This window comes from Crocodylus siamensis, chromosome 15, assembly GCF_052110815.1.
Source record: "Crocodylus siamensis isolate JL-2025a chromosome 15, ASM5211081v1, whole genome shotgun sequence".
Lineage (NCBI taxonomy): Eukaryota > Metazoa > Chordata > Crocodylia > Crocodylidae > Crocodylus > Crocodylus siamensis.
In genome coordinates this window covers 31,305,006-31,329,324 of record NC_143409.1, presented here as the reverse complement: position 1 = coordinate 31,329,324, position 24,319 = coordinate 31,305,006, and the positions used below count along the sequence as shown (strand labels likewise).

Here is a 24,319-nt window from a genome sequence, read left to right as displayed (position 1 = left end):
ACAGGCTGACCCTCTGCATTATGCAACTGAGCAACACTAGCAGATACGTGATATTTGTGTAGTAGGCAAGTATAATCTCTTTATCCCTTCAGTTTAAAGGTGAAACATTGTTTTTCTTCAGGATCTACCAAACAAAGGTAATGAATCTAGTAGCAGAAAACCTATGGGGTGGGGAATCACTGCTATAACACAATGGATAAAATATTATTTCATTAATCCCTTGTTCTGACAGACCAGAGTTTTAGCTTTTAGAAAAATCTGCAAGGCCCAATGTGTGCATATTGTTAAGCTTCTGATTTCTTTATTTTTCAGTGCAACTTCCCAATTCCATCCAAACTCCTGCTACAAGCAGCTGATCAGAATCCATTTCAGCACCAGGACACAAAGCCACTCCAGTGCAGAGGGAGAGGCTGCTGAGTGATACACTTTGTGCAGCTGTTCTGGACTCATAGAATAAGACATCCAGACCAGCACTAAGAGGAAAGCAGGCAGGTTCATTACTAAGTAAGAGCTGACAAGCCCTGACTACATTAGCATCCAATCATGGGTCAATCTTGACTCCTTGGAAGTTGACTCCCTCTCAGTGGCAGGGTACCAGTGGGCATACAAAATACTATGAAGAGAAAAAGATAGCCCAGAATATCTCATTTAAGTTAAGGCATTGAAGAAGACCCCTTAAAAAGGCATATACATGGAAAAACACATAGTGTACATGATGCAAATACATTCATATATACTGTTTCATGCAACAATATGGTAAACAATTTCAGAAAATATTCCTATAAAGTTAATGGGTACAAAAGGTAGCTTACTTCCCACTCTTTTGCAAGAACAGATGATGTTTTGCACCAGAAACACAGACTTCTGATCACTTCCAAAAAAAGGGTCAGCAGCTACAGGCAACACCTACCTGCAGGTAGCAAAACCAGTCTACCTATTTAACTATTTTAAACTTCTCCAGTCTTCAAAGTGACAATTTGCAACAGCAAAGTTTGAAATCATCAAGCTCTTGCCTTTGCTTAAATGTCTAATATGAGATATCAACAATACATGTTTTCCAAACTAGAATTATCCTGGGTTATCAGCCAGGTATTCACAAACCCTAATTTGCTACAGACTTTAACAATTTCTTCAGTACTTTTAACACTGCCTATCCAACAGGCTACTGTGTTATTTTGCTATTTTCCAAAACTAGTATTTAATTATTTCAAACAGTGCTAAAGAACACCCCAGCTAACATATTATAGTTCCTTAACAGCTGTTTCTAACAGTTGCATTCTGAAATTAAGACTATTCTTAACAGGCAGGGAGGTGGAGAGGCTAAAATTAGACATACTTTTCAATGGCAACAAGAATGTTTTACAAGTACATTGAAATTTGGGCTCTGCTGAACACTGCTTATTCTATAGTGATCCTTAGATTCAAACCATATTTTTGTTTTCAAGAGACTAGTGTGGACTACATGGATCTTTTTAGTTTCTTCTCTAGTGTTAGGCTGAATGCCAGAGATATATGGATCTTATTTGGAGAAATGTATGACTTTTAATTAAGCAAGAGCCAATTCTTTCCTGTAGTGTTTTTACAACAAGGTAATCATTAAAACTCTTCACAGTTTTTCTGTTATTCTGTCGTGCAGCAAGGCAGAGATTTTGGAAGGTGCTGAAAGAACACTGAAAACTAACCAGGGAAATCTGTCAAAATGTTTTAAAGTCCACAGACAAATTCTGCATGCAAAGAAGCAAAACAGTGTATATACATTGTGAAGACAGTCTGCTATAGTTATAACCACATTTACAGTGGTAAAAACTAGATGTCAGAAATGTTCCATCTCTAGAGTCAATCTGTAGTTGCACATTCTCTTCATAAATGCCTAGCATAATTCGAGATTTTGTAGCAAAATATTAAAAAGGCCCTAGCTGGGACTCAATGGTTCAGGCTGTAATTTGCATTTTAAAGAGGGATTCAACAACCATGCACTGTATGAAAAATATAGAAAATCCTGTAAAATAAGGCGACTGGGATAGCTGTCCAGAAAGCACCAGTGTTCCAAGTAGTAAGTACTGCTCTGAATGGTTTCTGTGGCCAGAGAAAAAAATCCCTTACTTGAAGATATGACTTTGCATACTAAGAGCAATTTCCCTAGCTATAATTACATACCATTGTTTGCTAGAGAGTCTATGCATAATACGCGTTTCACTACAACACAAGACCCTTTTATCATGGATTTCTGAGTTCCTCCCCCTTGATAGAAAGTTCTGGTTATCTCTGCTTCTTGTTTTCACTGCTGTAGGTAAATATTTGCTAGCGATATTGTTAAAACACCAATTATATGCCAGACTTCAACATCTCATGCTTGCAGTAAGACAGGGAGGCTGACGTCCTTCTCAGTTTAGCCAATCAGTGGTAGACTCCATCAAAATAGCATTAAGTCAATGTATAAATTAATGGGATTTGAGAACCCAATAACCCAGCCTCTTTAAGTATAAATCCTGTTGAAATTGCTGGGAATGGAAGATGAATGGAACGTGGAATTGCTGGGAATGGAAAATGAATGGAATGTTTTTCAGGATGAAGTCAGTAGATTGAGAGATCCAGGCCTCTGAGTGAGCAACAGGTCATTCATCCCAATACAAATTATCCAACTTGTACTTGGCCCTAGTTACACAGAGTATGGATGGAAACAACTGTGGCTAAAAAGTAACCTATAATATTTTAATGTATTTTCACAATTCAGTTTTATCCTTCCTTAGAAAAAGGTCAGATGCACTCTGCAGCTTCATTGAACTGAATCTTGTTTGCTCGCCATATGGCTACATAACAAATCAAATTCTTAAAGTAAAAGAAAATAATTCTAATATTTCAGAAATGCAGTCATTTACTTTTTATATACTTAAAACCCCCCCCCCAAAATTCATGGTAACATTTAATTTTCTATGAAAAAACTCTAGCACAGAGACAAGTACAATTACTCAAAAGCAGCCTGAAAGAATGTTGCCAACGCTATAACAAAGTGACAAATCCCAGCTGGGCACCACATGATTTTACACACACACACACACACCCCTATCTCGGTAGCATATGCCAAAATCAGTCCTTGCAAAAAAAATAATTCCCAAACCTGCTGTAATGCTGCAGGTTTTTCAAGATACCGTCTCAAGGAATGACTGTACAGGTCAACAATAAGATGAAAACTTTGGTCTCAGAAATTTAACCCAAATGGAGCTTTAAAAATCAAGCTAAATATGTTGGTTTTTATAAAAGAGCAAGAAAAAAAATCACTGCTTACTCACCCTAAATGATCTTTGCTCAGCCTTCTGTTACTCTGATAAGCTAAAAGTACATTTCCTTTTTCCTTCGTAGGAAAGTAGTAAACACCAGTAACTCTAGAGGTATTTGGCTATTTGCAGTCATTTAAGTCTGTTTTTTTTCCTCCCTCTTAATAATCATTTTTATTGTGGGAGTTTTTGGACATCAGGATCCGACAGAGCTAAGTACTGTACATCCACAGTGAGAGACAGTCCTTGCCATGAAGGTCTTCATCTTCAGGTAGAAACAGTAGAGGTGAGTGACCAGGCCAGCAACCCTGGGCTCTCTCTTTAGGGAGGAGAGGGAGGAGAAGGAGACTGCACAGAAATACATCATCACTGCCCAGGGCACAGAGCTTCCCTGCTACACCTCTGGTTAGACAGGACTGAAAAAGGGATGGAGACATGAAGTGTCATTAGCCCCATTTTACAGGCACTAAGGTGGAATGCTAAGGACTTGTCTATACTATATCAGCAGTGTGGTCTGACAAGCATGTTGCTGAGCAAACTTTACCCACCTGAGTCTGCCAACTCACCTGGGAGTCAAAAGTGCACTAGTGAGGCTGCTCTAGGCTTGTTTCTTGGTTTCTGTTCCCAAGACCTCAGTTTCTGGCAAGCCCAAGAATGGGTGCTGCAAACAAGTGTGGAACAGGCTTAGGTAGGGCATGCTCAGCCCCAGGCTCCCCAGGTCACACAACAGGTGTGGTACAGACAAGAAGTCCTGCATTAGAAAATCTGAAGAGGATAAAATATAAGATGAAGAGCAATTTGCTGAAGACTGTGGATTTTTTTTTTGGAGGGAGAAGGGTTTTGGGGGAAGGAGAACAGTTCATTCAATCAGTCAATGATGGCCAAAACTGGAAAACTCTTTCATGCTAAACTCCTTTGCTGTTCAGATATGTGAGCATTAAGGATCATTAAATCTCATTTCCCTCCTTCTCCTAGGCTACCAAAAAGATAAACACACACGTCTCTCTGCAAAGAACAAGGAGAAAACAACTGCCTTTGCACTGCATCCCTAAGTAAAACTCACAAAAAGAACAGCTCTTAAAGATGCATAATTATAGAAAAGAATACAGACTATGTATTAGCCTTGCTATAAACAAACATGTCAAGACAAACGTGTACAGTTTGAGTAACAAGTTGATCACTTTCTCTATCCATTGTGAAGCTAGCAAATCAGTCAGCAACACAGATCTTCCTCAACTTTAGGAAAGCTAACTTTCATAAGCTCAGGAGGTTAGTCGTTGAGGCCCTGAGAGACCGTGATCTGACAGAGAGGGAGCCCATGATGAGTGGTCACTCCTTAAGGACATGATCCTAAAAGCCCAAGGGAAGTCCATTCTGGCATGTAGGAAAGGTAGCAAAAGGGCTAGGAGACCCCCTTGGCTCAATAGGGAACTCATGGACCTCCTGAAACTGAAAAGAGAAGCTTATAAGGCTTGGAAATTGGGAACTACCACTAAGAAGGATTATGCAGCACTGGCCCACACCTGTAGGGAGCAGACCAGAAAAGCCAAGGTCTGAAACCAAACTCAGACTGGCTATGGGAATCAGGGACAATAAAAAGTCATTTTTCAAATATATGGGAAGCCAGAAAAAAAAACCAAGAGCATATTGGACCCTTGCTGAACCAAATGGGGCAGCTGACATCCAGGAAAAAACCAATCTCTTCAACGATCACTTTGTGTCAGTTTTCCGCCAGCCCAAGGGGATCACCCTGGCTGACAGGATGCAGGACTGCCAGGGTAAGGGCGATCACTCTAATGTTATGAAAGCCCTAGTCTGTTTGTCTGTCTGTAATGCTTTATTCGCACTCTGACTGACTGTCTCAGCAGCCAATCAGAGTGCTCCAAGAGTGTTCGGATTGCAAGTGGTGGTGGTACCGCAGCAGAACACTGCCATGACAGCAGGGACAGGGGAAGGGGAGGGCCAAGGCCAGCTGTGTTGGCATCGCCCCTCCCCCCCGGCTCTGCTTCATGAAGGAGGTGGAGGTGGAGGTGGAGGCAGTGGCAGCGTGATGGGGGTGGGGGTGCTCCGGCCACACCCCACCATGTCATTCATAGGAAGGGGAGGCAGATGGACATAGGCGAGGTGGACATGGGGGGGGAAGCAGGCCTGGCCCCACAATGGCAGTGGGGAGGGTCGGGGGGCGTGCCGGGCCCTGCCCAGCCTCACAATGGTGGCAGGGAGGGTGAAGGGGTGCATTCAACCCCAAAACGGCAACGGGGAGGGTGGTGAAGGTGCTTCAGGCCTGGCCCAGCCCTGAAACTGCTGTGCGGGGCAGGACGGGCACTGGGCCCAGCTCAGCCCCACAGCAGCAGCTGAGAGTATGCAGGGGTACATGGGACCCACCCTGGCCCAGCCCCAAAACAGCAGCAAGGAGGGTGGTGGGGGCAGGGTGGGCCCAGCCCTGTGGCAGAGCGGGGGACAAGGGGGATCGGGTCTGGCCCCAAAGGTGGGGGGGAAGGGGGAGCCGGACGCAGGCCTCTGTCCTCGCCTGCACCCCCTCCCTTCATCATTCTTGATGGGCAATTGGCTAGTACACTTATAATTGGTGAAGATCTTGTGAGGGAACAGCTTGAGTGGCTGGACAGCCACAAGTCAGCTAGCCCGGATGAAATGCACCAAGAATGCTAAGAGTTGGCTGACATAGCACAACCAATGGCGAGGACATTTGAGAACCTGTGGCACTCAGGAGAGGTTTCTAAAGATTAGAAGAGTGCCAATGTGGTGCTTATCTTCAAGAAAGGAAAGAAGGAAGATCCAGGTAAATATAGGCCAATCAGTTTGACCTCAATCCCTGAAAGATCTTGGAAAAAATCATCAAAGAAACCATTAACAACAGGCAACATCTGAGAGAGAGCCAACCTGGCTTCATTGTGGGTAGGTCTTGCCTGACCAACCTCATTTCCTTCTATGACCAGATGACACATCACCTGGACAAAGGCAAGGGGGTTGATGTTATATATTTAGATTTCAAAAAAGTCTTTGACTTGGTCTCCCATGATGTCCTCTTGGTCAAATTGGGGAACTGCGGACTCGACAACATTACAGTTCGACGGCTGAGGAACTCACCCCATGGTCAGACCCAGAGAGTGATAGTCGATGGAACCAAGTCAGCATGGCAGATGGTGACCAGTGGTGTCCCCCAGGGCTCATTACTTGGACCACTACTCTTTAATATACAGGTTTCCCTCGATTTATGTGGGTTCCATATATGCAAATTCGCTCTTATGTGATCAACCTTTCCCACCCAAAATTACTTATATTCAAGGTAATTTCACTCTTGTGCGATAGGGGCTCCGCTTGTCTCCACTCACCCCAGCACTCCAGGTGGGATGGAGGCAGTGCTGGGAGGGGAGCTGCTACCACCCCAAAATTCACTGTAGCCCCCCAACCTGGCCACTGAGCACCAGGGAGAGCCCAGTGCTGCTACTGTCCCCGGTTGGTAGCGGCAGCCTGCTGTCATCCTGCGCACAGATCTGGGGGCCCGCGTCTCCCCGGGAAGAGCCCAGTGCTGCCCGCAAGCTCACAGCCCTCCTGGGGTGCATGTAGCAGCAAGAGCTGTGCCCTCCCCACCCTGCCCCATGCCCACTCAGTTCCCACTGCTTTGCTGCCTGCTGCAGCCCCAGGAGCTGCTGGCGGGCTGTGCTCCTCCTCCCAGCCCCTTCCTAGTCCCAGCCTCACTCCCTCCCTCACCACTATGGGAACATAGCCCTATTTGTTACACTATAAAGTGGGTTCACTTTATGCAAATTCGATTTATGCGCCATTCTCCGGGAATGCATGTACCACATAAATTAAGGGAAACCTATATTCATAAATGATCTAGATTTGGGTGTCAGAAGCAGACTGGCTAAGTTTGTGGACGACACCAAATTATAAGGAAGCATGGTCACTCTAGAGGATAGGCTGGTGATTCCGGCTGACCTAGACAGGCTCGCAAGGTGGGTGGATCAAAACCTGATGACATTCAACACGGAGAAATGCAAAGTGTTCCACCTTGTAAGAAAAAACCCACATCATACTTACAGGCTTGGCAGTACTACACTCACTAGCACCACAACTGAAAAAGACTTGGGCGTCATGATTGACCACAAAATGAACATAAGCTACCAATGCGACGCTGCAACTGGCAAAGCAAATAAAACTCTGGCTTGCATCTACCAATGCATCTCAAGCAAGTCCCAAGAAGTCATCCTCCCACTTTACTCAGCCTTGGTGAGGCTGCAGCTGGAGTATGGCATCCAACTCTGGGCTCCACACTTTAGAAAGGATGTGAAGAAACTTGAAAGAGTCCAGAGGAGAGCCACACACATGATTAGAGGACAAGAAAACAGGCCTTATGAGGAGAGGATGAAAGGCGTGAGACTCTTCAGCCTGGAGAAGCAAAGGCTCAGGGGTGACTTGGTGGCAGCCTATATGTATATAAGGAGTGTGCAATAGGAACTGGAAGAACGTCTGTTCAGCACAGTACCCCAAGAGAAGACAAGGTCTAATGGTCACAAACTGCTGGAAGACCATTTTAGACTGGACATAAAGAAAAACTTCTTTACTGTTCAAGTCTCCAGAGTCTGGAATAGACCCCCCCAGAAGTGGTGCAAGCACCTACTCTGGATACCTTTAAGAAATGCTAGGATGCTTATCTTGCTGAGGTGATCTGCCCCCAGCTGACTTCCTGCCCCTGGGGCAGGAGGCTAGACTCGATCTCACAAGGTCCCTTCCCGCCCTAATGTTTATGAAATCTATAAAATCTATGAACAAATGAATGAAAGGAAATATGCTGTTAGGGACATCTGAAATACTTTCCCTCTCTCCCCCTTCCTTCCCTCTTCCCCTCCCTCTCAACAAAGATTTTAAGAAGTGAGGATTTCAGGCCAATGTCTGTTTTTCAAAGTGCATTTAAAAAGCCTTTCTAGAAATATGGTGAAATGTGTTTTTTGTTTTCCCTAAAAACCTTAACTCAGTTGTAGTACTATTAGCTCAGGTGAACATTAACCCAGGGTGGAAATGACAGACAGTGAAGTGTTGGATACACTGTCAAGATGCTCAAGAAAGCTAGATTTTGTTTTACAAATCTGACTGAGATCTATATTTACTATAATGACTACAGGACTAATAAAACTATTTATTTGGACTATTTGTGCCCAGCTTGTGCTTCTAAACTTAATACATATGCTAGCAAATTAGTACACATTCCAATAAAGTTATTTGTTTTTTCTTTGATCTTAAATTGAATAATACAGCACTAGGCTCTTAACATATTAGTAAATCTTCTGGTTTCTTTTTAACTGGAGAAAATTGCATGTTGAATTATATGTGATACAACACCACGTGAACCCCACTTTTCAAAATCCTAGATCTGCTCATGAACTCCAGACATAAAATCAGTCTGATAACATCTTGCAAGCATCATATTAATATATTTACAACAGAGTAAGTTGTTCCTCTTATTTATCACCACTAGCATGGGGATGGCTGGGCAAGCAGGATGAGCCCTAGGTACTGCCTAAGGGCAAGGGCAGTACCAGAATGAAGTCGGGGGGTGCCTCACCCTCCTGATCCCTCTGCACTTTCTGGCTCCAACCCAGCTGTGGCACATATGTCAGTGACTGCAGCGTAGTCCTGTGGAGTGGCAGTGGCTGGGTGGAGATAGCACCCTATTTTCTACTGCCAAAAACAGGAGGTGAGAAAAACTTCAGAGGAACTTGATTGTATCTCTGTGACAGAAACTCAGCAGCAAGGTGAAACAGTGCCGTGCAAAGGGATGTTCAAGAGACTAAGGAAAAAGGGAGGGGAGGCTCTCCAAATAGGGACTGGAGTGACTACTGTTCTGCTATGTAACTGGGTTGCAAGAAGCTCTCACAGCTCCAGCACTTCAAGGGCTCCCCCTAACACTGTAGTCTCAGCACACAAAGAAGCAGGACCCCACTGCTTTTGCAAACAGTTCAGTGATGGCATTCAAAGCAATCTTGCTGTGGAGTCTGTAAGCATAGCTGGAAGAAATGGGTATGCAAGCTGATGGCATTGTGGATGCAAGTGTCTTTTGTTGCAGGTTATCACCAATTGCAATGTGCTGACTGATGACTTAAGGGTAATTACAGGAAGGGCTCATTTAAATCACTTTGCTACTGCACAGTTAAGGGTTGTTGGGGAGCACCTACGGTACCACAAGTTGCTTCCTTTTTCAAATGGATGCGAGTGTTTCCAAATAAACAGCTGCCGGCTTTGCTGATAAAGTCCTAGATATTTACTGACTAGTCTGGTTGCATCTGAACTGAAGCAAGTGTAACTACATTAGATTCCTCCTCTGAAGGAATAATGGAGTCCACGAGCCACAATTAGGGGTCTAAACCTGAAGATTATTAAGTATAAGTATATTGGTTTTCTAAATAAATCTTCCCTGTAAATAAATCTTTGAACCACATGTATCTGGCAGCAATGAAAGTTGCTGCAAATAGAGTGAGATAATGTGAAGCCCTTGCAAATTAAAAAATACTTAGAGATGGGGAAAAATCTTTCAAGTTGCTGGAACATGTTTAATACATTTCACTTTTAAAAAAGTAAACACTTGTTAGAGATCCTGTAATGTAATTACTGTGCAGAGAGAGGGAGACAGGATAGCCAGGTTAAACTGGACTTTTAAGGCAAAGCTGAAATAAAGAAGCTTCTTGAGTTCCTAACAATATCAGAAAGGGGAAATGAAGCTAGCATGGGAAGTCAGTATGACATTAAGTGTACTGCAGTTCATAAGGATATATAACCTGACCCCAAGAATTAAAAAGACACCTAAGCCTGGAGCTCTCCTGCTCCAATTGCTTACAGGCTAAAATTGTTTGCTTACAGAATCTGAATTGGTAGCAGAAATGCAGAGGTTCAGAATTTGCCTACCCTTAAAGTCTTCTGGAGGACATTATTTTTTTGCCTACAGCAATCTTCACTAAGCATCAGATGCAAATCTCACATCTGACAGAAAACATCTTCCTTTGCTGACTGATAGAGATCACTGACCACACTTGGAACTGAGACATAAAAGATGTACTCACATATTTTTGTAGCAGGCATTTCCTAAGTTCAGAACACGACATTTTTTTATTATACAGTAAAATAACCTGACCACATACCTCAGTTCTTTCTTCTAGCTGATCTGATGCAGCTTCCTTGAAAAAAGCCATATTTTGGTATCCAAACTCTAAGTTATTGTATGTAGTTAGCTGATAATCATAGTGCCACTTAAGCAAAGGACTGCCTTATACAAACAACAATACTGGATTTTAACCCACATAAATTTCAGTTTATAATTTTCCACTCTATGATTTTTCCTCTAAATATTTGCCTATCAAGGGCAGTGACCACCACAGTGGACCATTAAGCCAGGTAGCCTCCAAATTGTTCATAACTTTTTTCTGCTATTCCTAGTGCAGGGTTGTAGAAGTGCACGACCCTGCTCAGCACAGAACTAAGTTATGACTGAGCTATTTACAGAGGTACCACCTCAGTTTTTCCATTGTCAGCCCCTCAGACGAGTCTCTGTAACATTAGCTTTCTCTAACCCTGACTCCCCAGTTCTGAAAAGTATACAAGCAATCCCCATTCTGCTGCTCTCTCAACTTCCTTTAGGTAATTCCTGCAAATTCCCATCAGATCCTTGTTAGTTGCCTCCTCCAGGAAATTCCTTCAGAAACTGCAAATGCCGTTTCTAATTTCTCTTACTCTATTTATTAGGCTCTTGTAGCACTCCACCCTCTTGCTATAGTTTCAACTGAGATGCACCTGCTGTATCACAGTGTAGCAGGACTTACCTAAATTAATGGTATTAGCCACCTTGCAATAAAGGAATTCATATTTCATGCAATTTTGATCCTCTTGCCTTGGAAACAGAGAATGGCTGGTATGGCCGCTTGGTCTCTGTCGGACAGAAGTGTACAAGGCCCTAGGTTGGACTATAATCCCTGCACCCATGTTTTAGAAACTTGTGGTCTACCCAGACGGCTTGTTCCATTCAATATTTAAGATTTTAAGATGCTTAGAAACCAATTAGCTTAAAGATGAAAGATGGGACTGAGCCAAAACGTTCAGATCTAGGGGTACTTAAATGTGTACTTAATCATAAGTATGGTGATAGCCCATTAACTTCAATGATTGTTAAGATCTGTAAATCCTTTTAAAGATTAAAACTGGTATGAAGGTGTTAAAAGTGCAGCTGAAAATTGAACTTCTGCATCCCTTTTTTTTTTACTGTAAGAACGATACTGGGAGATTATTTTAAAACAACTGAAAAATGTGCTGAAGAAGGCATTTTTGCAGTGATACATTGCAAACAAGTCACTTACCAATCAGAAAACCAGTGAAATAATTAAACAGCTATACAACTGACTGGAAAATCTCTCTATCTGTATGACTCTGATGTGTGTTGGTGCCATCAGTATCCACTTACCTTCCCAGCTCTTCCCCGATTTCATATAGGTCTTCTACCTTCTGCTGTTTGAACGCAGCCATACCTGGTCTCCTCATTGATGCACATAGATAAGACAGCTGGAATATTAAATACATGGGAGTCAGGCTCATTCTGCTGTTTTAGAATAGCATATACCCAACCACGGCAGACAAAACATCATTCACACTTCACAGTGATCAGTCTGAATATTCCAACTCATCAATGGTCAGTATTATCATGGACTGATAGCTAGTCTGTTAACTATGTGAAATGAAGTCGGTGGCATCAATCCAGAAGCCAGGGCCAAATTCGGAGAGGGGGAGAGTGTCTTCAACTTTGACTGCATGGGGTTTCTGGTCTCAAGTCAAAGTCCTTTACCTCAAGTGTGGAAATAAAGCTATGACCTACATGAGATAAAGTTAAGCATATGCTTGTTTTGCAAATCAGAAACCCTAAGGCAGGAGTCAGCAACCCCCAACATGCATGCCAGAGCATGGCATGTGAGGCCATTTTCCCCAGCACGCCACAACTGACCCAGGCTCTGGGTAGCTGCCCCTGGCGGTGGAGCTCAGGCTGCTAGCAGCAGGTGGCTGGCAGGCTGCAAGCAGCCCAGGCTGCATGACAGGCAGCAGTTGCCCAGAGCCTGGGCCGGTTGTAGAAGGCAGCTGGAAGACTGCTAACAGCTGCGCTGGGGTCTGTTCAGGCTCTGTGTCAGCAGTGGCTACATGCACACCTCAGGATACACAGCTGGGAAGGGGGCAGCACAACTCTGAGGTGCACGTGCAGTCGCTGCCACCACAGAGCCAGTGCTGGGGCTCCAGACCCCACTGCAGCTGTTTGTAAACTGCTCGCTCCCTGCTGCACTTCCCAGAGCCTGGGCTGGCTATGGCAGCGCCTAGACGGCTGCAAACAGCTGCACCAGAGCCCTGGCTAGGCTTCATAGTAGTGGTGGCTGCACAACCACCTCAGGTCGCATGGCCAGGAAGGGGCCTGGGGCAACGGCAACCCCAGCCCCTCCCTTGCCATCTACCCAGAGGCACACATGCACCAACCACCAGCAACTGGTACTGGGCCCCTCATGGGTCCCCTGTAGTCTGCCTTTGGCATGCCAAGATGAGGCATGGGTGGAGGCGTGGGTATTTTTGGCACTCTGGCCAAAAATGTTGCTGATCCCTACCCTAAGGGATCAGTATCACAGAAAAATCCCTGTCAGAATCAGCGGCACTAATTGGCAGTCTTAGCAGAGGCCAAAAACTGAATGAGACAGAACTCTTTCTTCTTACCTAGAAGTGGCAAATGCTACAGTAAGGTGGTGGAGCTTATTTTATGGCTGTGCAGATAAAGAGAGGGATTCAGTCCATCACCTTACATCAAACATGGAACATTTCAAACAGAAAACATAATAGCACTGGGCAATTTCATGTTTGTGTATTTATAGCTCTGCACCGCCATGAGGCACACCCAGGTTTGTTTCTGACAGGTCTGATTTCTTTCAGGAATGCAGATCTGCACAGGCAGTGCCTGGTCTAGGGGGCTGTAGGATCAGGAAGTGCCCTACACTGCTCCATAGTAACTGGTCCCAAATATACAAAGAACAGTAATAGCCTTTGAAGGGTGTCTTACCCAAAGGAATGTTATCAAAGCATAGATCAGAGGATTTTGAAAAGTCTATAAACCAAAGAATCAAGTAGCTGAGTAGGCAAGGGGTATGGGTCCCTTATTTTTTCCTCCCTCATGCTGGGTTCAAAGCTCATAGGTGTCCTGATGGTGAGAAATAACATATGATTCCAAAGATTCTGGGAGGATGAAATAAAGAATGAACCATGTAGGACCATGATATTAGTTATGTTACAAAATAGCCTAGAAGATGCTAGGATGCTGTTCCAATGAGAGAGGTGTTAAAAACACACACGTTGGTTCATGGTCTATGTGCTCTGGGCTCCTAGACATGATGCTAAATCATTGCCCCACCTCCTTCAACTCTTTCCCTCCCCCCCACTCCAAACCCTGCAATGCAGAGCTCCCAAGCTTTAATTTTACTTGGTAATATTTTTGGAAGAGGCGGTTCTGTAAAAAAGAACTGAAAGCTTTTTAAAATGTTAGTTGTTAAAACTCTTCTACCCAAGCAGCTTTCATAATAAAATGGCAATTTGAGGGACTCACAGGGGAAGAGAGACCCAAAACTTGACCTTAGAAATGCTAGGAAGTGGCCTAGATGCCTTTATGAATTTTTTGTTTTGTTTTAAGTATCGCCCAAAAGTGTGCCCACTCCTGTTAGCTCTGTTTTACATATCTTATTCCTTTCCCTTTCTATCTAGCTGGTTTGATTGTTACCATCCCCAGACAGGAAACAAACACAGACACCGTTCACAGAACATATCCATATGACGTTTATTCTGGTGGTACACTGAATTCCATTGGTACCTGCTGACATTTTTATAACATATTTGGGCTTTCCAGCATAAGCCTATGGACCCCGGTTACAGCCACTATGTAGGCCAGAAAATTTATATATTTATTTATTTAAAAAATTGGGTGGGGGGGGGGAGGCAGTGTCTGCTTCTTAGCATGGCTGTTATGACCTTTTTAAATGCTTTTCTTCAGGTTACAAGGCTTTTCTGCACTAGGTGGGCTAGGAGCATATTTTACAAAGTAGATTTGTTATGTCTTTACATATTTTGTTAGTAGCTTTGAAATACTGAACAGCTATTGCAAGGGGCTCTGCCAAGTTGAAATTAATGACTTTTTATAAACAATTCCCTGTTGTCCCAACACAATCTTAAATCATTAGCATCAAGTAAGCCATACAAACCTAATTGCCTTGTCACAATCCATGTTGTTTATTTGCTTTTGCCATTCCATTCACCTTGGAAAACAGACCAGCTGAATTATTTTCTCTCTTTTTTGTTAACTGTCTCCCATATCTTAAAAAACAACACTGCTTATTACAAGTAATACATTTCCTTTATATGCATGTGTGTCCACACACATGAACACCCACCCATACACACACACCCATTTATTAAAAGAAAGAGATAAAAGCATGGGAACATTCTTCCTCATGGCTGGCTTTCTAAAAGTTTTTTTTTTTTTAAACAAACCTATGCATTGGACCTACAATGATTTGTCAAAGACCCCTTAAACTCAGTGGCAAGGTTCTAGTTTGACAGCTATATCAGTGGGTGACCTAAGACGTGAATGTGGCTAACGTTTAGGCATTCATAAAACATTATCAGTAAATGAATACAAATGAGATTTTATGTTCCTTTAAAAAAAAAAAGTCCACTTCTACAGATTATGCAGGAAAGACAAGTGTATCAGTACCTGGTTCCAGTCTCTGCAAATCCAACTTTACAAGAGCTATTTAAATATAGTTCAAGAGCTCTCAATGCATGTTACACTTCCCATTTCTGAGGTGCATTCTTTTATACTGTAAAATTATTTCCAAAGCATTTTGAGATCCACGGGGATGTTACAAACTTTAACCTTCTTTCACTTCTTTCAGTAACTTGTATAACTGAGAAGGACTGCTCTGTTACAGCCCATTCCAAATCTCTGCCATTAATTTGTGGATGAGTAAATGTACTACAGAGTTGTCGTCCACTTATTCCCAATCCTGGGACACTGAAATGTAAATACATTCCCCAAATCTTCCTTTGAACCTTTCCTAAATAAGGATGGCCTCTTTTAGGTTGTCAGATTTTCACCACAGTGAAATGACAGTAACCTCATCACACACTTAGAAGTAGAACAGATAAAGCACTAGGGAAACAGTACTGAAGAGAAGAATTCTGACTTGGAAGGAGAAGACTACATGAGCTACCAGGCTTTTTCCATTCTCCACTCTATAATCCTATATATCTTTAGGCATCTTTTAGGCAATCTGTACCTTTCTTAGAGTTTGCAAATTTTCTGGAGTGGAGTAATTTATCTGGGTTTGCTGCTTTGTTAACTGTTTAATATTTCATTTTCTCTTCTTCAAATCTATTCCCGTTACTAAGATAAAAGTCTTTCTTCTTCTCTTAGTGAAAATAAATGGCTAAATGGCTTCTTTGCAACAAAGCAGTCCATGTCTCAAGGCCTTTTTTCATACCCTCACAAAAGTTCTAAGAGTAGTTCTGCTTGGAACTTAAGGTAACAGGAACTTGGCACCTTGCAATAAGTACTTTAGAAATGCTTGTAAAACATACTTTGTGCCTGTTCTAATCTGTCCACCCAGAAAAAATAGTGGATGTGCTTCTATTCACGGACATATAGTGAGGAGTGCTCACCACTGATCTAACTTGGTTCTTACTGGGTGCATTTACACATGCAATTAATGTGAAGCAATAAACTCCAGGGCAGTTTGAGCTGGTGTAAACTACTCCTGGGCTCAGCATCTGCATGTGCCCCCGGAACAGCAGTAAGTTATAAGCATGTGAAAATGTAGGCTCAAGAAAGCAACTAGCGTAAATTGTTTCCCCTCAAAAAAGAGGCTCATCTATTACTAGACTCTGCTGAGAAACTTATTTTAAGAATATAAATCTCTTTGACCCAGGGTGCTCACCCTCTGGTGCATGGGCCACATGTGGCCCATGGAGCCATCAGATCTACCTCACTCAGATCAGGCTCCCCACAGATTGGGAAATTTGGCAGCAGAGGAGTGGTGGCCATTAATACAGTCATCCATCCCTCTGCCAAATTCCCAAACCCCAACCCCATGTGCCCAGTCAGAACCAGGCTGCACCCTTTCCCTCTTGCAAGGCTGTCCCATGTCCCCTTTTACCTCACAGGACTGGGTTGGGACTGGGCTGAGCCATGCCCCCTTCCTCCACCCACAGGGTGGCATTATGCCTAAGCCATGCTTCCTACACACCATGGGGCCAAGTTATGTGCCCCTCACCCCTGCCTCACCCAGCAGGGTCAAGTTCCTCCCCATCCTGGTCCCAGGGCCAAGTGAAACCCCCATTCTTTCTTGCAGTGCCAGGCTCGGGCTGAACTTCCCTCCACCTCCCTCTGTGAGGTTACATGGTGGCCACTATGCTGGTCCCAGGTGCTACATGTAAACCACCATCCATGTGAGATCAGGCACTGCCTACCAGGTCTGCTAGACAAAAAGGTTGAGCACCATTGCCTCTGACTGGCTGCTTCTTTTATCAGTCTGAGGTATGTATGCCTGTAAACAACATCAATGCAAACACCACTAATGGAAACCCATTGACCTGAAAGAGACACCAATTGCTCGGTGTGTGGTGGGTAGGGTGGAGAGGTGGAAATAAGCTAAAATTCTGGTGTAAGAAAGGAAAACCTGTCCAATATACCTTCTTGGAACTCAGCCAAGTTGCATTTGTTAGATGAGCTTACTCATCTCCTCCAGGATTGTGTAGGGTTTTGAAAATACCATAGTGCTAAGCACAGATAAAGCTGCACGTCCTGAAAAAACAAATTTGCTTCTAGAGTCCATACATTATTATTCAGAGTTTTTCTGAAATGACTAAAAAAACTAGCTTCCCCATGTGATTTTGAAAGCACATCCTTTTTCCAAAAGGTCAAACGCACAAACCTTCCCATAATTATATCACCATGTGTACAATCTATGTTGTAGTATTATCCCAGTGCTCCCATCAGGACCAGAGTTCTATTCTGCAAGACACAATACAAACCATCTCAAAGGGTCTTGTTACACATTCAAAATAAAGCTGGATAGAAACCAACTGTAGACTTGTTATACATTTTCCAGCACTAACTTTATAGCTGATTGAGTCTTTTTATAGCTGGATAGTCATTTTTATCATGCGTTAATTATTTAGTATGTGCGCCTGGTCTAAATTTATTGCATGATTAAACAGTTTATTGTATGATACTGTAATTACTTTGTGGCCAGTCCTACTTTGCATGTGTGGCCAGTCTAAATTTATTGCACAATTTACCAATTACTTGCATAATATATGCAACAGGTAGCAGGGACAGTTTACAGCCTCAGGGCCAATTGCTGATGTGTTGTCATTCCCTGTTCTGTCACTACAGATTATTCCATACAACCTTCTCCCCCAGTTATGTCTGCAGGTACTGGGATTTCTTTCAGACTCTCATCCAGCAGCAACTGGAGCATAAGAGCAAGACAAATCATCAACTCAATCAACTATGTCACCTCTCATTAAAAGATGCAGAGGTTGGGGGGAGGGAGACAGGAGGGAAGTGAACACAGCCTTCAAGCTATTAAATTCCTTTGGAATGAAAACTTCCATTCCCGAGTGGTAGCTGTGGCTTATAAACAATTATTTCCAGACACTACACAGTAATTCTAGGAAAATGTGAAAACTTCTTCCATAGACAAGGAACTTGATTATGCCATTTTTATGATACATTTACAGCTTTTGAACAAAATTAAATTAAAGAAACAGTAAGAGACTTAAATTTGGAGTTTAATTAGATGGTGATTTCCTTGGGTCAAATCAGAGAAAATGAGTCAGTTGAATCAGAGGTGGTCATTCAGATTTTGTTGATTTAAACACAAGTCACACACTCAGTACATAGGAAAAGCAACTATGATCAACTTAATTTTCTATCTGTGTGTTAGGCTCTGATCACCAGGGATCTGGATTTTCCATTTCCCACCGAAAAACAGAGTAAACCACGGATTTTACCTTTTACCAGAGGCAAACGTGGGTTTCTCATTTTACCAGAGAAGCCAGGGGATTTTGCAGTTCTGCAATGACTGCAGCAGCTGCCACCTCCTGCTAAGGGCAGGGGGCTGTGGATCTGGGTCCCTGGGCCCAATCGCCCTGGCAGCTGGGGGCCCCATCCGGCAGGGCTGGGGGAGCAGGACCCATGGGTGGGGGGCAAGGGGCACCAGCAGGTCCAGGAGAAGTCGGGAGTCAGTGAGGGGCAAGAGTAGAGCTGTAGGGTTACGGGGGAGAGTGAGGGGCATGAGCAGGGCCAAGGGGGTTGGGGGGAGCTTTCATTTTAGCCATGGATTTGGGAGGGTTTAATCAAGAATTTGCAAATTTGTTTTTATCAGGGGAAACCAGGATCCCCGTTGATCACTTTATTCGTGTTGGGTCTAATCGAAGTAATTAACTGTCCCAAATTTTCTGGGACAGCCATGAATTTAGGGCTGCCTCCCTCATCCCCAATAAGCCCCTTTAATTAAACTACTATCCCAAACTAGGAAAAACAGCAGCTGAGTCAGCTGCTGCCTTCCTGTCCCCCAGAACATTTCTACAGCAACCTCTTGAACTGGAAGCAGTACAACTGTTATCTGTGCAGCACTGCACTTTGGCTAACCAGCTCTTCCTCTCAGTAGAGCCATTTAGCCTGCTTGCAGCAGCACAAGACAGTTACACCAAGTAGAACTGGAAGTGGTGTAGGCTACTTCTGGTTCTGGACATCTATGAAACATTTGAGAAACTGCAATAGATTTTGTAACCCCAAAGTTGGTTGTTATAGGTCTAATGCAAAGCTTATTTAGAAGTTAATGGGACTCTATTGTCTTCTGTGGGCTTTGGATCAGGGCTGTTTTTTGGTCTGAAAGAATTTTAGTGAGAGATAAAATGAAATTACTCAGTTTCATCCACTGTATATAGCATGCAGCAGTGACCTTTGAAGAGGAAGTAAGTAAGTTAGTACATTTTTCTACATACTCTATTAGACTCAGCACATACAGGCCTTTTTTTTCTTCTCAGATTAATTTTCATAAGGGACCAGGACTGTGTCCTAGGAGTCAGTCAAAAGATATGATTTAAGATTAATACCAGGTATTCTTTTTTAAATTAGTATAAACTTGCCTTTAGTCAGTACCAATATCAATTAGCATTTCATAATAATCCTCTATAGGGTAATACTGCCCTGCACCCCAGTAATTCAAACCATTTTAGAAACAATACTGCTGAAGGCCCCTATGATGCGGGAAAGTACTATTATTTCCATGTTAGAGATAGGGAACTTGATGCAGAGAATTTTTTTTTTTTTTGCTTGTGGCCACACAGCAACTCCATGGCAAATAGAACACAGGAGTCCCGACTCCCGGACCTCTGGTATCATCACTAAAAAAGTCCTGCCTTTTTATTTTATGTTCACAAGTTCTGGTATGCCATAGGTTAGGTCATGCTTACATTTTGTAATTTTTTAAAAATGATTCCAAGTGAGATTGTAGAGGCAGCGTAGAACTTAGATTGTATCTATCTGAGCGCTTTGCAACCTGCAATGCATGTTCCGCTCTTTGCTGAAGCTTTTACACCAAAGGGGTGCAGCTTGGACCACTGCAGTAGTCCCCGTAGCTGTTTGCGGTGTCTCTGTGTATGCCTAGATACTTCACAAACCCTCAGCTTCACTGGAGGTTAGCAACCTAATTAATGTGTCAAGGTTCTGCTGTACTGTTATATCAGTTTGAGCCATTTTTCAGTTTAATTTATGCTGTTCAGTAAAGGGTTTAAAGTAAAACAAAAAGGCACTCTTGTAGTGAAATAAGAGGGTTCATCTGGGAGACTATACCCGTATAATGCTGCACGTACAATAGAGACAAGGTGTCTGCCAGTAATCACACAATTATTTGAAGATCTGACAAATCATGGCTAGCCCTCAGAGAATAAATTAATAATAAAAGCCCACATATCATTAAATTACATTAGGATTACAGAAATTACAGAGGGAAAATGCTTATTAATTAATTTGGCTTGTCCCCAGCTTTTGAAGATTTTTCCTGAAGGGATCTTTTCCAATTATTTGCCCAACCAGTTTTAAGTAACTTAGGTAATAGATCAACAAATTCACTCTCTCAAGTTCATGTGTCATGAGATCTCTCTCTGAACCTAGCAACTTGGACGAGAAGTTGTGATTTTATATTTCAAAATAATACTTATAGAAAAGTGAAAAGAAATCCATTACAGTTGGCTAATAATAGGCTCTTTGCCCCATACATTTTTCACAGAAAAAATGCCTAGCAAGTAATAATAATTTTAAATGCATTTATTTTGATTTGAAATTAATACAGACTTTAAAATTTTCAGGTGTTTTCCCTTTTTTGTCTCAGCCCCATTTATTTTTTTCTCTTTTTCTCCTGTTCCCTCCCCTAGAAAAAGGTGAAGAGGTACCAAAACTTACGAAAATGTTCTTCTTATCCTGCTATTTAATTACAGCTGGATAAGAATATGGAAAGGCATGTTTTAGCCACTTTAAATGTTTTCCAAGTTTGCAAGTCATAAACATCAAAATATTTAGCTAAGAAAAGTTTTGGTTTTCACCAAACCTCTGTTTTCCTCATGAAAACTGTCCCAACAGTTGCTATTGTCCTGACATCTTTGAGTGGCATGAAACACACCAAACAGACCAACAATTCCTTTTAGCCACAAATTTCACCAAGGTCTTGTTTTAGAACCAGCACCTTTGCCACCAGCTCTCCCGAGATCCCCTTAGGCCCTCCTCTTATTTACTCTGTGATAATTATCTCGGTGGATGACCAGTTTGCATTTCTAATTCTTTCCACTTCAAGGGTGAATAACTATCAACTAGGTTCTCTCTGCTGCTAATTATGGATCAACAGAAACAAGCTAATTGCCTGGCTTGCTCTTGTAACTGATCCTAGGGTGTTTGAATGCCACAGTGATGGACAAGGTTTAAATGCCTCAGACACACAGCATGGGAAAGCCCACAGATAAGCTGCTTTTATACCTTTTACTAGATCCCAAGCCCAAAAGGCTGAGAGACAACTACAGTTTCAAATGATTTTGTGTATTAGTTTACTATCTCAAAGTTGAGCATGATCTGACTAGCAGGAGCTGCACAGATGGAGTCAGCAACAGTTAAGCCTCTGAAAGAGCATCAGGCTGCCTTGGGACTTCTGCTGTTTATTTGATGTCACAGGTTGAACTCTGTGACAAGTCTACAAAGAATGAGTTTGCTACAGCCCGAGCTAGAGTGTTTTGGCTCTTTAGAAGCTAGTGCTTCGGGTACAGGTGCCCGGTTCAGCCCCAACTGTCAGTCACGACAATGGCCATCACACCCCTAGAAGGGCTAAGCTCCCTCCGCTGTTTTCAGTCCCTATCAACCACCCAGCTCAGCACGCTGAGCCCAGCGCCATGTTGTTTGAGATTCACCATCCCAGCTTGTCCAGACACCAAGAAACATACGTTAGCCTGCCCCTGTTGGCATGGGAAGAACGGATCCACCCACAATCCTTCTAGTTACGGACAAGCAAAGTTCAAGGCCCACAGAGCACACATGGGGGTGCGCTCCCAGGGGGCTGGCAGTAGTTTGGGAACATGGCACTGGATAAGTCTGCTAGTTGCTCATTTTAATATACCTGGGATCACTCTGCAACAAGGTGGGATGGGGACACCTAGGAGACACTCAGCACAGGCATGGTCTGCCTTCCCCACTTTTGACCGCCACACACTGCCCAGTTTGCCTGCCCTTAACTCCCACCCTCAGCAAACCGGGAACTGAATGAAAGGCCAGGCTCATCCCACCCAGCACGTAAAGGGCCACGGTGTCCGAACAGCGGCCACGCAAACCTGCCTCCAGATCACCAAGCGGGGGGCTCTCAGCCTTTTTGGGCTGCAGGCCCCACCACAGACCCGAGCCCCCTCTGGGAAGTGCCGGCTTTTTGTTTTCGCCCCTTTCTGACTGGGAAGAAATAAATCAGAGCGCGATTCCTCCGGGGCCAAGGATGCGGGGAGGCCCCCAGGCTTCCCGCTGCGGACTCCCGCCCGCTGCCCTCGGCGCCCGCCACAGCCCCGCCGCGGGGGAGCAGGTCGGGGCGACTCGCTACTCACCGGCGGGACGCGCGGCAGGGCCCGGCTGCTCCGCGGCTCCGACCGGCCGGCTGCCGGCGGGGCGGGGCGGGGCCGTGCGAGGCGGGGCCGTGCGGCCCCCCCCTCCCCGAGCCGCAGCCCCCGGCCCCGCCCCGGCGCGGGGGACGGAGGGGCCGCGGATGGCCCCCCCGGGCTGGGCGCCGGGAAGCGGCTGCAGGGGCGATACTTCCCTGCCCGGGCGGCCGGGCCCCCCGGCGAGCCGCCGCTTCAGTGGTGGTGAACAAGCGCTTTGGTTACAGGCGATCGGCTCCAGAGCCGTGAGATTTTACAGGCGATCAAGGTGGTTTCCCTTCCCCTCGCTTTGCTCCGTGTGGTGGAGGCCGCAGGTCCAGGGTGCCAAGCCGTCCCCTACGCCTGTCAGAAACTTAAAAAGGAAAGGACCTGGAGCTGGCGGTGGCTCGGGTGCGAGAAGGAAAACACCCGGAGACCGGAGGCAGGGACGGAAGCACGGAGCCCCTGGCACTTGAGGCAGGGCCGGCCTCCAGCTGCACCCTCCTGCTCTTCCCAGATGAACTTCTCTGGCAACAGAAAAGTTTTGTGCCTCAGGTGGGTCAAACGAGTGTTCAGAGATGTCCAAGAATTAAAGTCTACCGTTACATCTTCACCTAGTCTTACTTAGCTCACACCTACCTACCCGCGTGTGTCATTTCACTGCCGCCCGCTCCCGCGAGCCAGGGAAGTGCAGACTCTCGTAGACAGGCAGCTGTTTGTGGAATAAGCTCCCCCCAGGGGTGGTGCAGTCACAGATTTCCAAGAGGAAACTGGATGGTCACCTCCCTGGGGTCACTTGACCCGGTTGTCTTCCTACCTAGAGCGGGGGCTGGACCTGATGATCTGCAGGTCCCTTCCAGGGCTTGACAGTCTATGAATCTATGAACAGAGGCACAGAGCAGGTAGGTGGCCCAAGATTACAAAGAAAGTCTACGGAAAATCAGGAAATCTTTTTAAGAGCCCTAGTCTCTTGACCAAGCACTTTCATAGTTTCATAGTTTCTAGGGTCGGAAGGGACCTGAGTAGATCATGAAGTCCGACCCCCTGCCATGGCAGGAAAGAGTACTGGGGTCAAATGACCCCCAGCAAGGTGTACATTTAGCCTCCTCTTAAAACCCCCCAGGGTAGGGGCCAGCACCACTTCACTTAGAAGTTGGTTCCAGACCCTAGCCGCCCTCACAGTGAAGTAGCGCCTCCTGATATCCAGCCTAAATCTACCCTCTGCCAGCTTGTGACCGTTATTCCTGGTCACTCATGGCGGTGCATGGGGGAACAGGGACTCCCCCAATGCCTGCTGGTCCCCCCAACTAGTTTATAACAGGCCACAAGATCCCCCCTCAGCCTTCTCTTGTGAAGGCTGAACAGGTTCAGGTCCCGTAGCCTCTCCTCGTAGGGCCTGCCCTGTTGTCCTCTGATCATACGAGTGGCCCTCCCCTGGACCCTCTCCATGTTGTCCACATCCCTCTTGAAGTGCGGCGCCCAGAACTGGACACAGTCCTCCAGCTGTGGCCTGACCAGTGCCACATAGAGGGGGAGAATCACCTCTTTGGACCTGCTCGAGATGCATCTGTGGATGCATGACAAGGTATGGTTGGCCTTCCTAACTGCCAACCATGTTCATCTTGGAGTCAGTGATGATCCCAAGATCCTTTTCTGCCTCTGTGCTGACAAGAGGGGAGTTCCCCAACCTGTAGTTGTTCCTCCCCACTTTAAAAAACTCCTGTCCTTGTAACCCAAAGGTAGATTCTTGACACTTATGACAAGGTCCAGGCGAGTGAATGCAAATCTAGAGG

General features: G+C 44.6%; 1 protein-coding gene across 4 annotated transcripts in view; it reads right to left on the bottom strand.

Moving 5' to 3' along the window:
- Positions 1–23,188, bottom strand: part of DAPK2 (death associated protein kinase 2) — a 94,364-nt gene extending 71,176 nt beyond the window's left edge. The window contains exons 1-2 of one of the 4 annotated variants that reach the window (XM_090029265.1): positions 23,170–23,188; positions 11,746–11,843 (exon numbers count right to left, since the gene is read on the bottom strand). In XM_090029265.1, the coding sequence (XP_089885391.1) occupies positions 11,746–11,822 (77 nt within the window). In that variant the 5' untranslated portion in view covers positions 11,823–11,843; positions 23,170–23,188. Of the gene's footprint in view, positions 1–11,745; positions 11,844–14,557; positions 14,578–22,496; positions 22,620–23,169 lie in introns of those variants that run through there. The other 3 variants (XM_090029266.1, XM_090029262.1, XM_090029264.1) reach the window with 3 other exon arrangements.
- Positions 23,189–24,319: the final 1,131 nt, after the last annotated feature.